At 48.3% G+C, this 11,576-nt stretch overlaps 3 protein-coding genes across 3 annotated transcripts in view; 2 read left to right on the forward strand and 1 right to left on the reverse strand.

Annotated features, from left to right (window-relative positions):
* On the forward strand, positions 1–3,746 carry FAM109B (family with sequence similarity 109, member B). Its single transcript, XM_008574345.1, has 2 exons — positions 1–50; positions 1,521–3,746. The coding sequence occupies exon 2, from the start codon at positions 1,535–1,537 to the stop codon at positions 2,291–2,293; it is 759 nt and encodes a 252-aa protein (XP_008572567.1). The 5' UTR covers positions 1–50; positions 1,521–1,534; the 3' UTR covers positions 2,294–3,746.
* A 309-nt stretch (positions 3,747–4,055) lies between these two features.
* SMDT1 (single-pass membrane protein with aspartate-rich tail 1) lies at positions 4,056–8,206 on the forward strand. The gene is made up of 3 exons (XM_008574356.1): positions 4,056–4,303; positions 6,028–6,168; positions 7,947–8,206. Exons 1-2 carry the CDS (start codon positions 4,118–4,120, stop codon positions 6,163–6,165), a joined length of 324 nt encoding a protein of 107 aa, XP_008572578.1. The 5' UTR covers positions 4,056–4,117; the 3' UTR covers positions 6,166–6,168; positions 7,947–8,206.
* A 1,141-nt stretch (positions 8,207–9,347) lies between these two features.
* The window catches only part of NDUFA6 (NADH dehydrogenase (ubiquinone) 1 alpha subcomplex, 6, 14kDa), a 6,576-nt gene continuing 4,347 nt past the window's right edge, over positions 9,348–11,576 (reverse strand). The window contains exons 2-3 of the mRNA XM_008574370.1: positions 10,253–10,368; positions 9,348–9,549 (exon numbers count right to left, since the gene is read on the reverse strand). Coding sequence (XP_008572592.1) covers positions 9,418–9,549; positions 10,253–10,368 — 248 coding nt within the window. The 3' untranslated portion in view covers positions 9,348–9,417. The remainder of the gene's footprint in view (positions 9,550–10,252; positions 10,369–11,576) is intronic.

Genomic DNA, 11,576 nt, shown 5'->3' on the forward strand with positions numbered 1-11,576 from the left:
GCTGTTTGGCCAGACGGGCATCCCCTGCTCTCCCCCAGTGAGCTCTGCTGGTAAGTGAGTCACGGCAAAGGCTCCCCCCAGAAGGTGTTAGGGAATTGGGAGACCAAGTTCTGCTTCTCACTGGCCATCTGACCTTGGGCAGTTTCACTTCACTGCTCTGGGCCTTAGTTTTCCATGAGTCAGGAGGACAGTTGGATCATCATTTATGATGATCCTTGGGACACTAACATTCAGTGGTTGTGGTTGGTTCTTCTCAGCCATACCCAAAAAAGAGCCCTGCCCTGACCCCGTCTGGCCCTGAAGGCTGCATGTTCTTACTAAAGGACACTGTGCAGTACACAAATGAGAGGCCAGTAGAGACCCAGGAGGGTCACGGAAAGGCTGGAGGTTTGGCCTCAGAATTAAAGCTGAGAGGCTCCAGATTAGGGGATAGTATAAGCACATCTGTGGGTTTGGGGTCCATTTCAGCCCAGCTGGGGCCAGTTTCTTTGGATTTTAAAAAGCCACGTCATCCTGCCATACCTCCTGGTCCGATGCAATCACATTATCCTTCTCTCTGAGTCCTCTGATATCCAGTTTTTTGCATGATCCTCACAATATCTCTTTGAGAGGCCAGCCCGTGGCTCACTTGGGAGAGTGCGGTGCTGATAACACCAAGGCCCTGGGTTCGGATCCCACATAGGGATGGCTGGTTCGCTCACTGGCTGAGCGTGGTGCTGACAACACCAAGACAAGGGTTAAGATCCCCTTACCGGTCATCTTTTTAAAAAAAAATTAAAAATAAATAAATAAATAAATAAAACAATATCTCTTTGAGAGAAAGGCAGGGAAGACGAGCCTGTTTCACGAATGAAGACACTAAGAGCCTCAGGGATACAGTGAGTGGGGGTGTCTGGTTAGGCTAAGACCTGGAATCCTCACAGCGCCAATTGTCCAGCTCTTAATCCTGTTCATGACACCAATTGTAACCCTAGGCAATTATGCTAATTGTGTGGCTCTTTTACCTGCCGGTAATCCTGCACCAACTGGGCCGAAGGTTGAGCTAGGGCTGGGTCTGGAGCTCCCAGACCCCTCAAGCCCATTCACAGACTGGGTCACAAACCCTTCACATGCCAGGCTGGGTCACTGGACCCCTTCATGCAGGTCTATAAGCTAGGCAACCTGCCACACGGTCCTTGGAAGCTGCAGGTCTGGAAAAACATGGCCATGCAGGGTGGGCGCCGCCAGAGGCAGTAAAACACCAGCCAAAGCGGCGCCACCTTGCAGGTGCTCTTACTCCACCCACACACAATGTTTATGGAACCACCCTCAACCGGCTCCTTGCAGGTGCACTTACTCCACCCACACACAATGTTTACAGAACCACCCTGAACTGGATCCAAGGTGAGGGGAGCTTGACCAAATTGTTCCATTTTCCCAACAGGGGGACTGGGGCCCAGGTCATCTCCAGAGCCAATGCTCTTCCCCAGGGGGTCACAGGGACCACCTCCTCTAATCTGCTGCCACTTCTTTCTCCTCAGTTCTTGTGGGAGCCATGAAGCTGAACAAGAGGAGTGTGGCCCACTATGCACTGAGCGACTCCCCGGCAGACCACACAGGCTTCCTGCGCACTTGGGGTGGCCCAGGGACCCCACCCACCCCAAGTGGTACTGGTCGAAGATGCTGGTTTGTCCTCAAGGGCAACCTGCTGTTCTCCTTCGAGAGTCGTGAGGGCCGGGCCCCACTGAGCCTGGTGGTGCTGGAGGGCTGCACAGTGGAACTGGCCGAAGCCCCTGTGCCTGAGGAGTTTGCCTTTGCCATCCGCTTTGATGCCCCAGGAGTGCGTCCACACTTGCTGGCAGCAGATGGGCCGGCTGCCCAGGAGGCCTGGGTGAAGGTGCTGTCCCGGGCAAGTTTTGGCTACATGCGCCTGGTGGTCCGAGAGCTGGAGAGCCAGTTGCAGGATGCCCGCCGGAGCCTGGCCTTGCATCGCCGCTCGTCCTGGAAGGCCCAGGCTCCTGACCACTGGTCTCCAGGCCTGGAGAATGGCCACTCTCTCTCCAGGGATTGCAGCCCTGTGGGCTTGGTTGAAGAAGAGGGCAGCAGGCCAGCAGGGCGGAGTTTGGCTGAGCGGGAGTTGCAGGGCCCTGCCAGCCTCCTCCTAGGCAGGGGACAGAGCCCCGTATCCCCTGAGACCTCTTGCTTCTCTACTCTACATGATTGGTATGGCCAGGAGATCATGAAACTGAGACAGGGGTGGCAGCAGAGGGCCCGGTGGAGCCAGCGAGAATGTGAGGACCAGGATAGGGCCTGAGACTGGGCCCTTTGAGTTCTGCCCCTGTTCTGCTGGTCACGATGTCAGGGCCAGTGCTTTTTCAGGAGTTAAGTGTTTACTCATTTCCAAGGTTGCTTTTGGGGGGGTGGCAAAGCTATCTCCTTCTTGCTTTTTAGGCCTTCCCTATGTTCCAGACCCACCCTTGTGCCTAGAGGGGACTGAAGAATCATTACTTCCAGTCTCTTTATTTCCTGAGGCCCAGAGAGGAAAGATGCTTGATCAGCATCCACAAAGCACATCTCCTGACTCGGTGCTGGACAGCCCCTCTTTCAGGGGATGTGAATGAAAAGGAGGAAGTGGGAAATGTTACATGGCCATAGGCCACCCTACGATTGACCACTCTATAACCACAGTTTCCAACACTGGGAGTCCTGTGTGCATTTAAATATCAGAAGTTATTCGCTTGAGGGGCTGACATTATCAGAGAAAATGGATTTTTGTGTCATAGGGATTTCTGGAAACTCACTCTTCCTGAGGGGGGTGGGAAGATTGGGCATAGGACCCCCACTCTGCAGTTTGGGTAGGGCCCTTTGGTCTTCAGCCAATAAAGAGAGATTTATTCTGCTCAGAAAGTGTTGGGGCCCCCATCCTCTCTCTCTCTGGCTGCCCTGTAAACAGATGGTGCACAACTTTGCCCTGGGAAGAACTGGTAGCTGTTATGTATCAGCAGAAACCCTTTCTGTACTCTGCCCTCAGCAGCCAGCTCCTGGAGCTACAAAGTGGGAAGTTAAAGAAGAGGTGGGGAGGCAGTGTGGCTCCCTGAGGAAAGCCAGTTTGTTACTTCGGTTCTCAGTGCTAGGCATTCTAGGAGCTTGGCCACAAGATTTCTGGTACCCTGTGATAAACTCTTCTGTCATGGCTGGGTTCCCAGAAAGGTGTTCCTGCTCTTGAAACTGCTAGTGAAATCACCTGGGCACTCTTTCACAATCCTGCTTGTCACCCATGATGTACCTGGCAAGACCCCTCATTGCTGCTCTTCCCAGCATCAGGCTGTGTTTTCTTTTTCTGTTGTTCTGGGAGGCAAAGCGGCTGGGTCGACAGAGCCAGAGGCCAGACCAGCCTGACCCTAGGGATGTGCTGGCATGGGCTGGTGGGGAGATACAGAGCCCGATTGGAGACACGCCATTCCCAAACACAAAATTTGCTCCTACCTAGCGTATCTCCCCCTTACTGGTGCCATGGGCAGCTGACCAAGACCCAACTAGGCCTAAGGCTGAGGCTCAGAACCTCTTGTCTCCTGGAGACTGAGATGCCGCCCAGGGCCAGGAGCCAGGACCCGTCCCCACGGGCTTGTTTTCCAGGCCTGTTCAGGAGCCTCGCGCCCACTGCACTTTATTTTATACACAGGTACTACATGCCTTTGTTATCTTTCCTATTGTTACAGTGTTTTTTATACGATTAAAACACTAAATAAAGTATTTTTCATTATTAATCATGTCGATTCCTTAAGTTGATTCCAACAGTCAGCTGACCCCTGCTCTGCCAGGCCCCCGCGGTCGCGCCGCGGGAACAGCCACAGACGCCGTCGCACCGACCACCCGCGTCTCCCTGCCCAACCCAGCAGCGCCCGTGAGGACCGGGAGCCGGGGCGTCGGCGGCGTTCTCGTGACGCCATCACGTCGGGCCGGTGACAAACGCCTCTTTCCCGCGCCACAGGAAGTGGGAGCACTGCGCAGGCGTGAGGGCCAGGCTTCTCGTGTGCTCCCAAGAGCCTCGCGAGGCTTGGGGCGGCGTCCTTCCTGGGGGCGGCACCCGGGCCGAGCGGAGGGGTCCGGGTGCGCGGGCGGGGGAAGGAGCTGGGAGATGGTGTTCCGAGCGGCCCGCTGGCTAGCGTTGGCACCCGTCCGATCTGGGGCTCTCCGGAGAGGGCCGATCTTGAGGAGAGGTGGCGATGTCTCTGCCGTATGCGGCGGCTCAGGTCGGAGCCCGGTACCGTCGAGGTCAGTCATCGCTACCCGCAGCGGCGCCATTTTGCCCAAACCCGTGAAAGTGAGTCTGCTTGGAGGCGGGGCGAAGGGGCCGAGGCCAATCGCTGCGGGTAATGTGTGCGGACCGACGCTGATTGACAGGCGCAAATTCCAATCATACGATCGCTTTAGACTGGAAGGCGGACCAAGGACAAATTTTTGCGCTAATTGTTGCTAATTTTGACAGGTGGGAGGAAATGATTGGTTAGAACTTCTTATCCAGGTGGGTAGTTGGAGACAGAAGCTGGGGGGCAAAAGCTGAGAAAGACGGCATTTTGCATTAACTTATTATGAGAGATGCGGTGCCCTCTCCCTCTGGAGCCAGAAGACTGGGCTTTGTGCATCCGGTTTAGACAAGTCATGTAATCTCTGCTCTGTCTGCCTCAGAGTTGACGGGATGAACTAATGAGTTGTGAAGGGGCTTTGTGAATAAACGGTACGTGGGATGAGCCTTTTCTTTTTAGTTGTGACCTAGTATTTAACTGATGTGATCTGCAGTTGTGAGACGTGTGCAGGGGATTATTTCAATCATTGTTTTTACAATTGAAAAATCAAGGGCCGGAGTGGTGAAGCCAGTATCCCAGGCTAGCGGCCGAGTTAGGTCTGGCTGTCCAGGTTTCTTGCTGGTACAACCCCAACCAGGTCCTATTTTTTTTTCCACCACTGAATGCTATGACATGCCCTCAGTACCCTTGGGTTTTTCTTAGGAAAATGGAAACAGTCCCTTTGCTTTTTGACTGCAGGGATATGTGGGAATTACAAAACAAAATTAAATTATTTTAAAGCTAGTCTGGCCTATGCTAACAATTGACAGCAGGGTGGTTTCACAGCAAGAAGCAGGAAAGTGCAGGGTCCATGGAGGGAAAGAGCTGCCTTATAAAAAGGCACATCTGAAAAAAAAATTTTTGTTTTAAACTTCTGGAATAGGGCCGGCCCGGTGGCGCACTGGATAGTGCGCCGCTTGGGAAGCGAGGCGGCGCTCCCGTCCAAGGGTTCGGATCCCACATACGGACCGGTTCCCGCTCACTGGCTGAGCGAGGCGCGGGAGCAACACCGAGGGTTGCAATCCCGTTGCCGGTCCCCCGTCCGGTACGGGGGCAACACTGAGAGTTGCGATCCGTTGCCGGACACGGAAAAAAGACAAAAGACAAAATAAATAAATAAATAAATAAATAAACTTCTGGAATATACAAGAGAAAATGTTGATGAGATTTTACTGACATTCCTCCAGTCTATCTAAATAGTCTTTTAGTGTAAAGACATGCCCACTTTTCAAACACACCTGTTTCTAAAATTTAATGGGGTAAAATCAAATTTCTCAGGAAATAGGGAACCTGTTAATGAACTGTATAGAAAATCCCTTCACTGTACATCTTTCTGCAATCTATTTTCACGTATTTAGTATCTTCTTCAAGTAGAGCTGACCATAGTACAGCCCTTTTAGTACTTTCTCACCTGCTTGTATGTATCTGCAAGTAATTAGCATGTTGTGCCCTTATTTTTAGTTGTCTAGAAGGCCTTATACTTTTTTTCTCAGTATCCATTTTGATGTCCATAACAATCGTAAACTTTACCTCCTTTTCTAAGTAGTTTTCTTGTTCTCAATTCTTACAAGGCCGTTAAAATCGGGTTGCTTATGGTGGGTCTGGGGTCCACAGGAGGGAATGCCCCTGAAAGGGCCAGGCCTTCTGCGGTCCTGCCAGAATGGGCTCTGGGCCTCACAGCCACCACTCTGACCCTCTACAGATGTCCTTTGGCCTTCTCCGTGTGTTCTCCATTGTGATCCCCTTTCTCTATGTTGGGACACTAATCAGCAAGAACTTTGCTGCTCTGCTTGAGGAGCATGACATTTTTGTTCCAGAGGACGATGATGATGACGACTAACAGGTAAGACTTGCTTTTCCCCTAGATGAATCAGGAGCAGGAAGCAGGGCAGAGCATCTGATCTGTGTTGCAGTCTGGCCTGGTAGCAGCAATTGGACACTTGGGGCAGAACCTTTAATGAACTGACCCACTGTGTCAGTCCGTTTTGTGTTGCTATAACAGAAATACCTGAGACTGGGTAAATTATAAAGAACCAAGTTTTATTTGGCTTACGATTCTGTGACAGCTGCATCTGGCATGGGCCTCAGGCTGCTTCTACTCATGGCAGAAAGCGGCAGGCAGCCGGCAGGTACAAGCAGATCACATGGCAAGAGGAAGCAAGAGAGAGAGAGGGGAAGTGCCAGGGTCTTTTAAACAACCAGCTCTCACAGGAACTAACAGAGCAAGAACTCACTCACTACCCCTACTCCCCCAGGGGGAGCATTAATCCATTCATGAGGGATCCGCCCCCATGACTCGAACAGCTTCCAGCGCTGCCACATTGGGGATCAGAAATCCACATGCGTTTTGGTGGGGACAACACATCCAAACTCTGTCACCCACTTAAGTGGCTAATTTTTTTTTTTCTTAAAAGATGACCGCTAAGGGGATCTTAACCCTTGACTTGGTGTTGTCAGCACCACGCTCTCCCAAGTGAGCTAACCGGCCATCCCTATACAGGGATCCGAACCCTTGGCCTTGGTGTTATCAGCACCACACTCTCCCAAGTGAGCCACAGGCCAGCCCTAGTGGCTAATTTTTTGTTTGTTTTGTGGCTGGTGGGTGTGGGGATCTGAACCTGTGACCTTGGTGCTAACACTGCACTCTAACCAACTGAACTGACCAGCCCTCTTGCTGGCTAATGTTTTTATTTTGCCTTTTCCCTGTGTTGGATAAGGGAAACTGTCATATTTACTTACAAATTCACTGGGGATCTTTTAATTAGTCAGGATCCCAGCCAGCCTTTTTAGTTGACCTTGATGTACCCTCATTCAGTCAACCCATACATTTTCTCAACACTATGCCTTACACACCCACCACTAACAGCTTCGCATCAGCAGTTCCATATGGAAATTTAGAAACTGCAAGTCCTCACAACTGTCAGCTCTAGTTACCAAGCTCTGTTCCAGTACAGCCTGTGCATAGCACCACAGGCTGGCTTATCTACTGCTCACAGACCCTTTCCCCAGGAGTCCCAGTCCTCTTCCCATTCACCTCTCTTGTGTTGACTTCCTGTGCTCTTAATGTGGGAGTATTACTTTCATAGATAAAGAAGGTTCTGACTCCTTATCCTGGCATTCAAGGCTTGCCATGATCTTGTCACACCTTATCCCAGTCTCATCTTCCATATTTCCAACCATGCCTATCCCCAGTATTCACCATTTCTTGAATTATCCACACTCTTACCCATCACCAAGCACTGGCACATTGTCCCTCCCACATGGAAGTCTCTTTCCCACTGCTCTGTCTTAATTCCATTCACTCTTCAATGTCTGTGATGACGTCTTCTTCATTCCCCCATTTGAAAGTGACTGCTCCTTCCTAAGTGATCGGTACCTCTTTCATAACACTTAAACACACACACACCAAAATTCTACTAGACAATGAGCATCTTGCTGGCAAAGAACATGTATTTTATACTTTTGGTCCCCCAGGTCCTGGCCTATGTTTGTATGAATAAATAATCCTACTCAAAACTGCCTTTCTCCTGTCATGTTTGGTAGAACCACTCTGTAATTCCCCTTCGGTATGTAGGAGGACTGCTCTGTTGTCCAATTCACTGCTGCTCTTCTTTCCTACAGGACATGGAGGAAGTACAGAAAGGAGAAAGCACTAAACTTAACAGATGGTGATGCTCTTGGCCTTTCTTCCTTCTCTATCAGCAGAAGGGCTCATGGAAAGCCCTCAGTCTCCCATGTCCAGTGAAGTCTCCTGCATGGTCTGTGACCACAACCCAGATCCCCAAGCTCTGGGAGGTTCCCTGAAATGTGCTCTCCATTGAGCATTGGAAAAACAGTCAATTATGAATAAACATAATAAATATCAGCTGTGAATGACTGAATGATGGCTGAAGTTTCTCATATGTGCAGGCCTATCTAGTTGTTGCAGTTTGACTCTGTTGTCTCTTCTCTATCAGAGAAGCATAGGCCTTTGATTTACAACCCAAGATATCCAGGTCCCTATGCATTCACAAAGGTAGATATGGGGGCTTAGGGTCGATTTTCATTATTTACAAAAGCCTGAAACAAACTTTTCCCTTAATAAAGCTGCACAGGCTAACTAAAGCCTCGGGCTTTTCTTGTGTTCAATAATACTGTGCTAATCGTGAGGAGCTGATTGTTAGTTTACCACTACCTAAATAGAATGATTCTTTCAAAACTTGGGTCCCTTAGGTGCAAAGATAATAAAGGGATCCTTGGTGTTGAACTCTTCAGGGTGACTGAACCTCTTTCTCCAGCATTTGGACTATCCAGGGAGGGAACAGAAAAGACTACCATTCAAGCCAACAGAGATCAGTTCTTTAACCTAGGTTGACATTTATTGTCAGTTACACCAGAGTTCACGAAAAAAAAACCCAGTAGGAATATCTCTGTGTGCATTGAACAGCTGTGCCCCTAGCAAGATGTCTGAGTAGGAAGTTAATTTCATGTCAGCATTTTTTTTGGCAGCTGGCCTGATTGGGGATCTGAACCCTTAACCTTGGTGTTATCAGCACCATGCTCTCCCAAGTGAGCTAACTGGCCAGCCTGTCATTTTAAAGACTAGTGCTTCTTGCAAGTAGAAGGGCTGGGCCTCTGAGCATCCATTTTCTTCAGAACCCAGGGAAAAATAGTCCATCTTGTCAGCTCTTGTGCTGCTTAGTGCCTGTTAGTGCTGCTTTCATCCCTCTGACAGCAAGAAGTGGCTAATTTTGGAGATTCTGTGCCCTGACACCATGTCCAATTGTGATAGTAGAAACACAACTTAATCAAAAAGTTATATTGCCTCATACTTAGTGACAGTTTCTGAGCAGATGGCCTCATCCCCTCCTGTTTACTGACATGTAAGGCTCTGAGAAAAAGATTCCAATCTAATATACGGCAAACACCACACTTCACAAAAAGAGAATGAATGGATGTTGTGCATACCAAGACCCCATTTGTTCAGGCAAAAAGTGAAGTGTCTGCAGAAATCTGGTTCACAAATGGAATTTTATCACAAAGTGACCATCATATAATGAGTTTATTTGTACTCTAAAATAAATACCAACACGCACTTTTCCACTTAGTGACTTCATGGGTCATGGCCAACATAGAACTTGGACAGGAAATCCTTTGGCCTTGGCACTTCTGTTTCATGGAAGAACCGCATAACATGCGTCTGCTGTTTCCATACTTTAATCGTTTCCTCCAGTTCCATCTTTCCCTGTACAAGTGAGGAGGGAGGTCATCAGTCAAAGGAGTCGAGTCGAAGGAATACAACACTGAAGAGCAGGATTCTATTCTCTATTCAGCAGTGACCTGTTGAATGACCTTGGGCAAGTAACCCCTCTGTGTAGGCCAGTTTCTGCATCTGGAAAATGAGGTGGTTGGGCTAAATGATCTCTGAGGCCTTTCAAATATTCTTTAATTCTGTGGTTAACTGATCCCAAGAGGAGAGACTCCAGGTTAACAGGCCCCCACCTCATGACTGCCTAACCTCACTAGCTTAATTTATATTTCTGCTTAACATTTCTTCCATGTTATTTACTGGTCCATGCTGAAGCTCCCATTGATGGTAATGTGACTGGCCAGGGAGACAGAATCAGGTCCATGATTTGACCCCATTCACACAGGACTCATAGCCAATCTGCCTGCCTCTTCCAGCTGTAAGCTGGCATCCGCATGAAGCAGTAACTTCCAGGAGATGAGGTTCAAGAAGACTTCAAACTTCCCTGTGTCTTTTTTTAGTTATAAAATGCAAACCCCTGAACAATCTTATAATCCATTTAACAGATGTTAACCTGCAAGTTCAACTACTCCTTTGAAACACAGAGCAACAGCTGCTGAACCAGTGGTTGCTATTTAAACCTGGAGAAACACTGGACAAGTTGGCCGGTCTTTTAAATCAGTCAGGGAGGATAGGTTACCTTAATGACCAGAAGATCAACTACCCTGGGGTCTGTGACATGGGCATTCTTCATAAACATTTCTCGGACTTTATCCCGTCCCTGTTTCACAGTGATGTCTAGCTGGAATAAGTGCACTAGGAAGAAAACATGATTCAGGGTAGAAATTATGTTGGTTAAAATGTTTTTAAAAATTTGAGCCAACAGATACTCATTGAACATGTACAGGTCACCCATTCATTCCATTCACAAAGTGTGAGATATAGCACTTGCTCTGTAGGACCTTTTGTTTGGGGAGACCACTGCATTTGAAGAGGCAGTATACATAATTCAAGAGTCTGAACAACCTGTGTTCAAATCTCAGCTCTGTCACTTATCAGCTATATGATCCCGTCTAAGTTACCTTCTTTGTGCCTGAATGTATCTATTTATCAGTGAAATGAGTATGGTAATAGCACATATAACTCCAGAGCTGTTCTGAGGATTCCATGAGATAATGCAAAATGCTTACAACAGTGCCTACCATGGAATAAGCTCTCAATAAATGTAAGCAATATTTTTAAATAGAACAATCAGCAAGAGGATGACACAGTTGAAATGAATGTAAAATGAGGTGGCGTAGGCTTAAGTACCACATGAACTTGGAGTTGAGGGAGATTGCTCAGTCTGTGCAGGTAGGGAAGGCTTCAACTCAACAAGCAATACTGTATTAGGTTACTTGAGGGAAGAAGAGAGAAGTTTACGATGTAGCAGCAGTTCTCTAAGTCTTAAATTCTGATGGGAGGAACAGCCATCCGTGAACACAAACATAAAACCACAATATTGAGCAATCCATAAGTAAGAGCCTAAAACAGTGGCACAGACTCAGTGATGTAGAACTTCAGATGAGGCATATGAATGGATGTCCTTTGAAAATTAGGTTTTGATCATTTGTATTCCCACCCTCTGGCACACTCAGCCTTCAGTGGATTTGTCAGTGACAACAAGGGAATGAAAAGGGTCTTGTGTGGTAGGTGGAATATAGACAGGGTGAGAGAGGCACATTAGGCTGAGGGAACAGCATAAGCAAGGCTCACAGGCTAGAATGAGCAGTGTGGTTAAGGAGACCACTGTACTCATTTGATTAGGATACCTTGTGTTGTGGCCATTCCTGTGACATGGGTACCCTGGTCTACAGAGCTATCACAACCAGCTCTGAAAACCATGAAGGCCATTTAGTGACTGAGTCATCAACAATAAAGTTTGAATCTTTTTTTTTTTTTTTTTTAAAAAAAAAAAAAAATGACCGGTAAGGGGATCTTAACCCTTGATTTGGTGTTGTTAGCACCATGCTCTCCCAAGTGAG

Source organism: Galeopterus variegatus, unplaced genomic scaffold, assembly GCF_000696425.1.
Source record: "Galeopterus variegatus unplaced genomic scaffold, G_variegatus-3.0.2 Scaffold55, whole genome shotgun sequence".
NCBI classification, from domain to species: domain Eukaryota; kingdom Metazoa; phylum Chordata; class Mammalia; order Dermoptera; family Cynocephalidae; genus Galeopterus; species Galeopterus variegatus.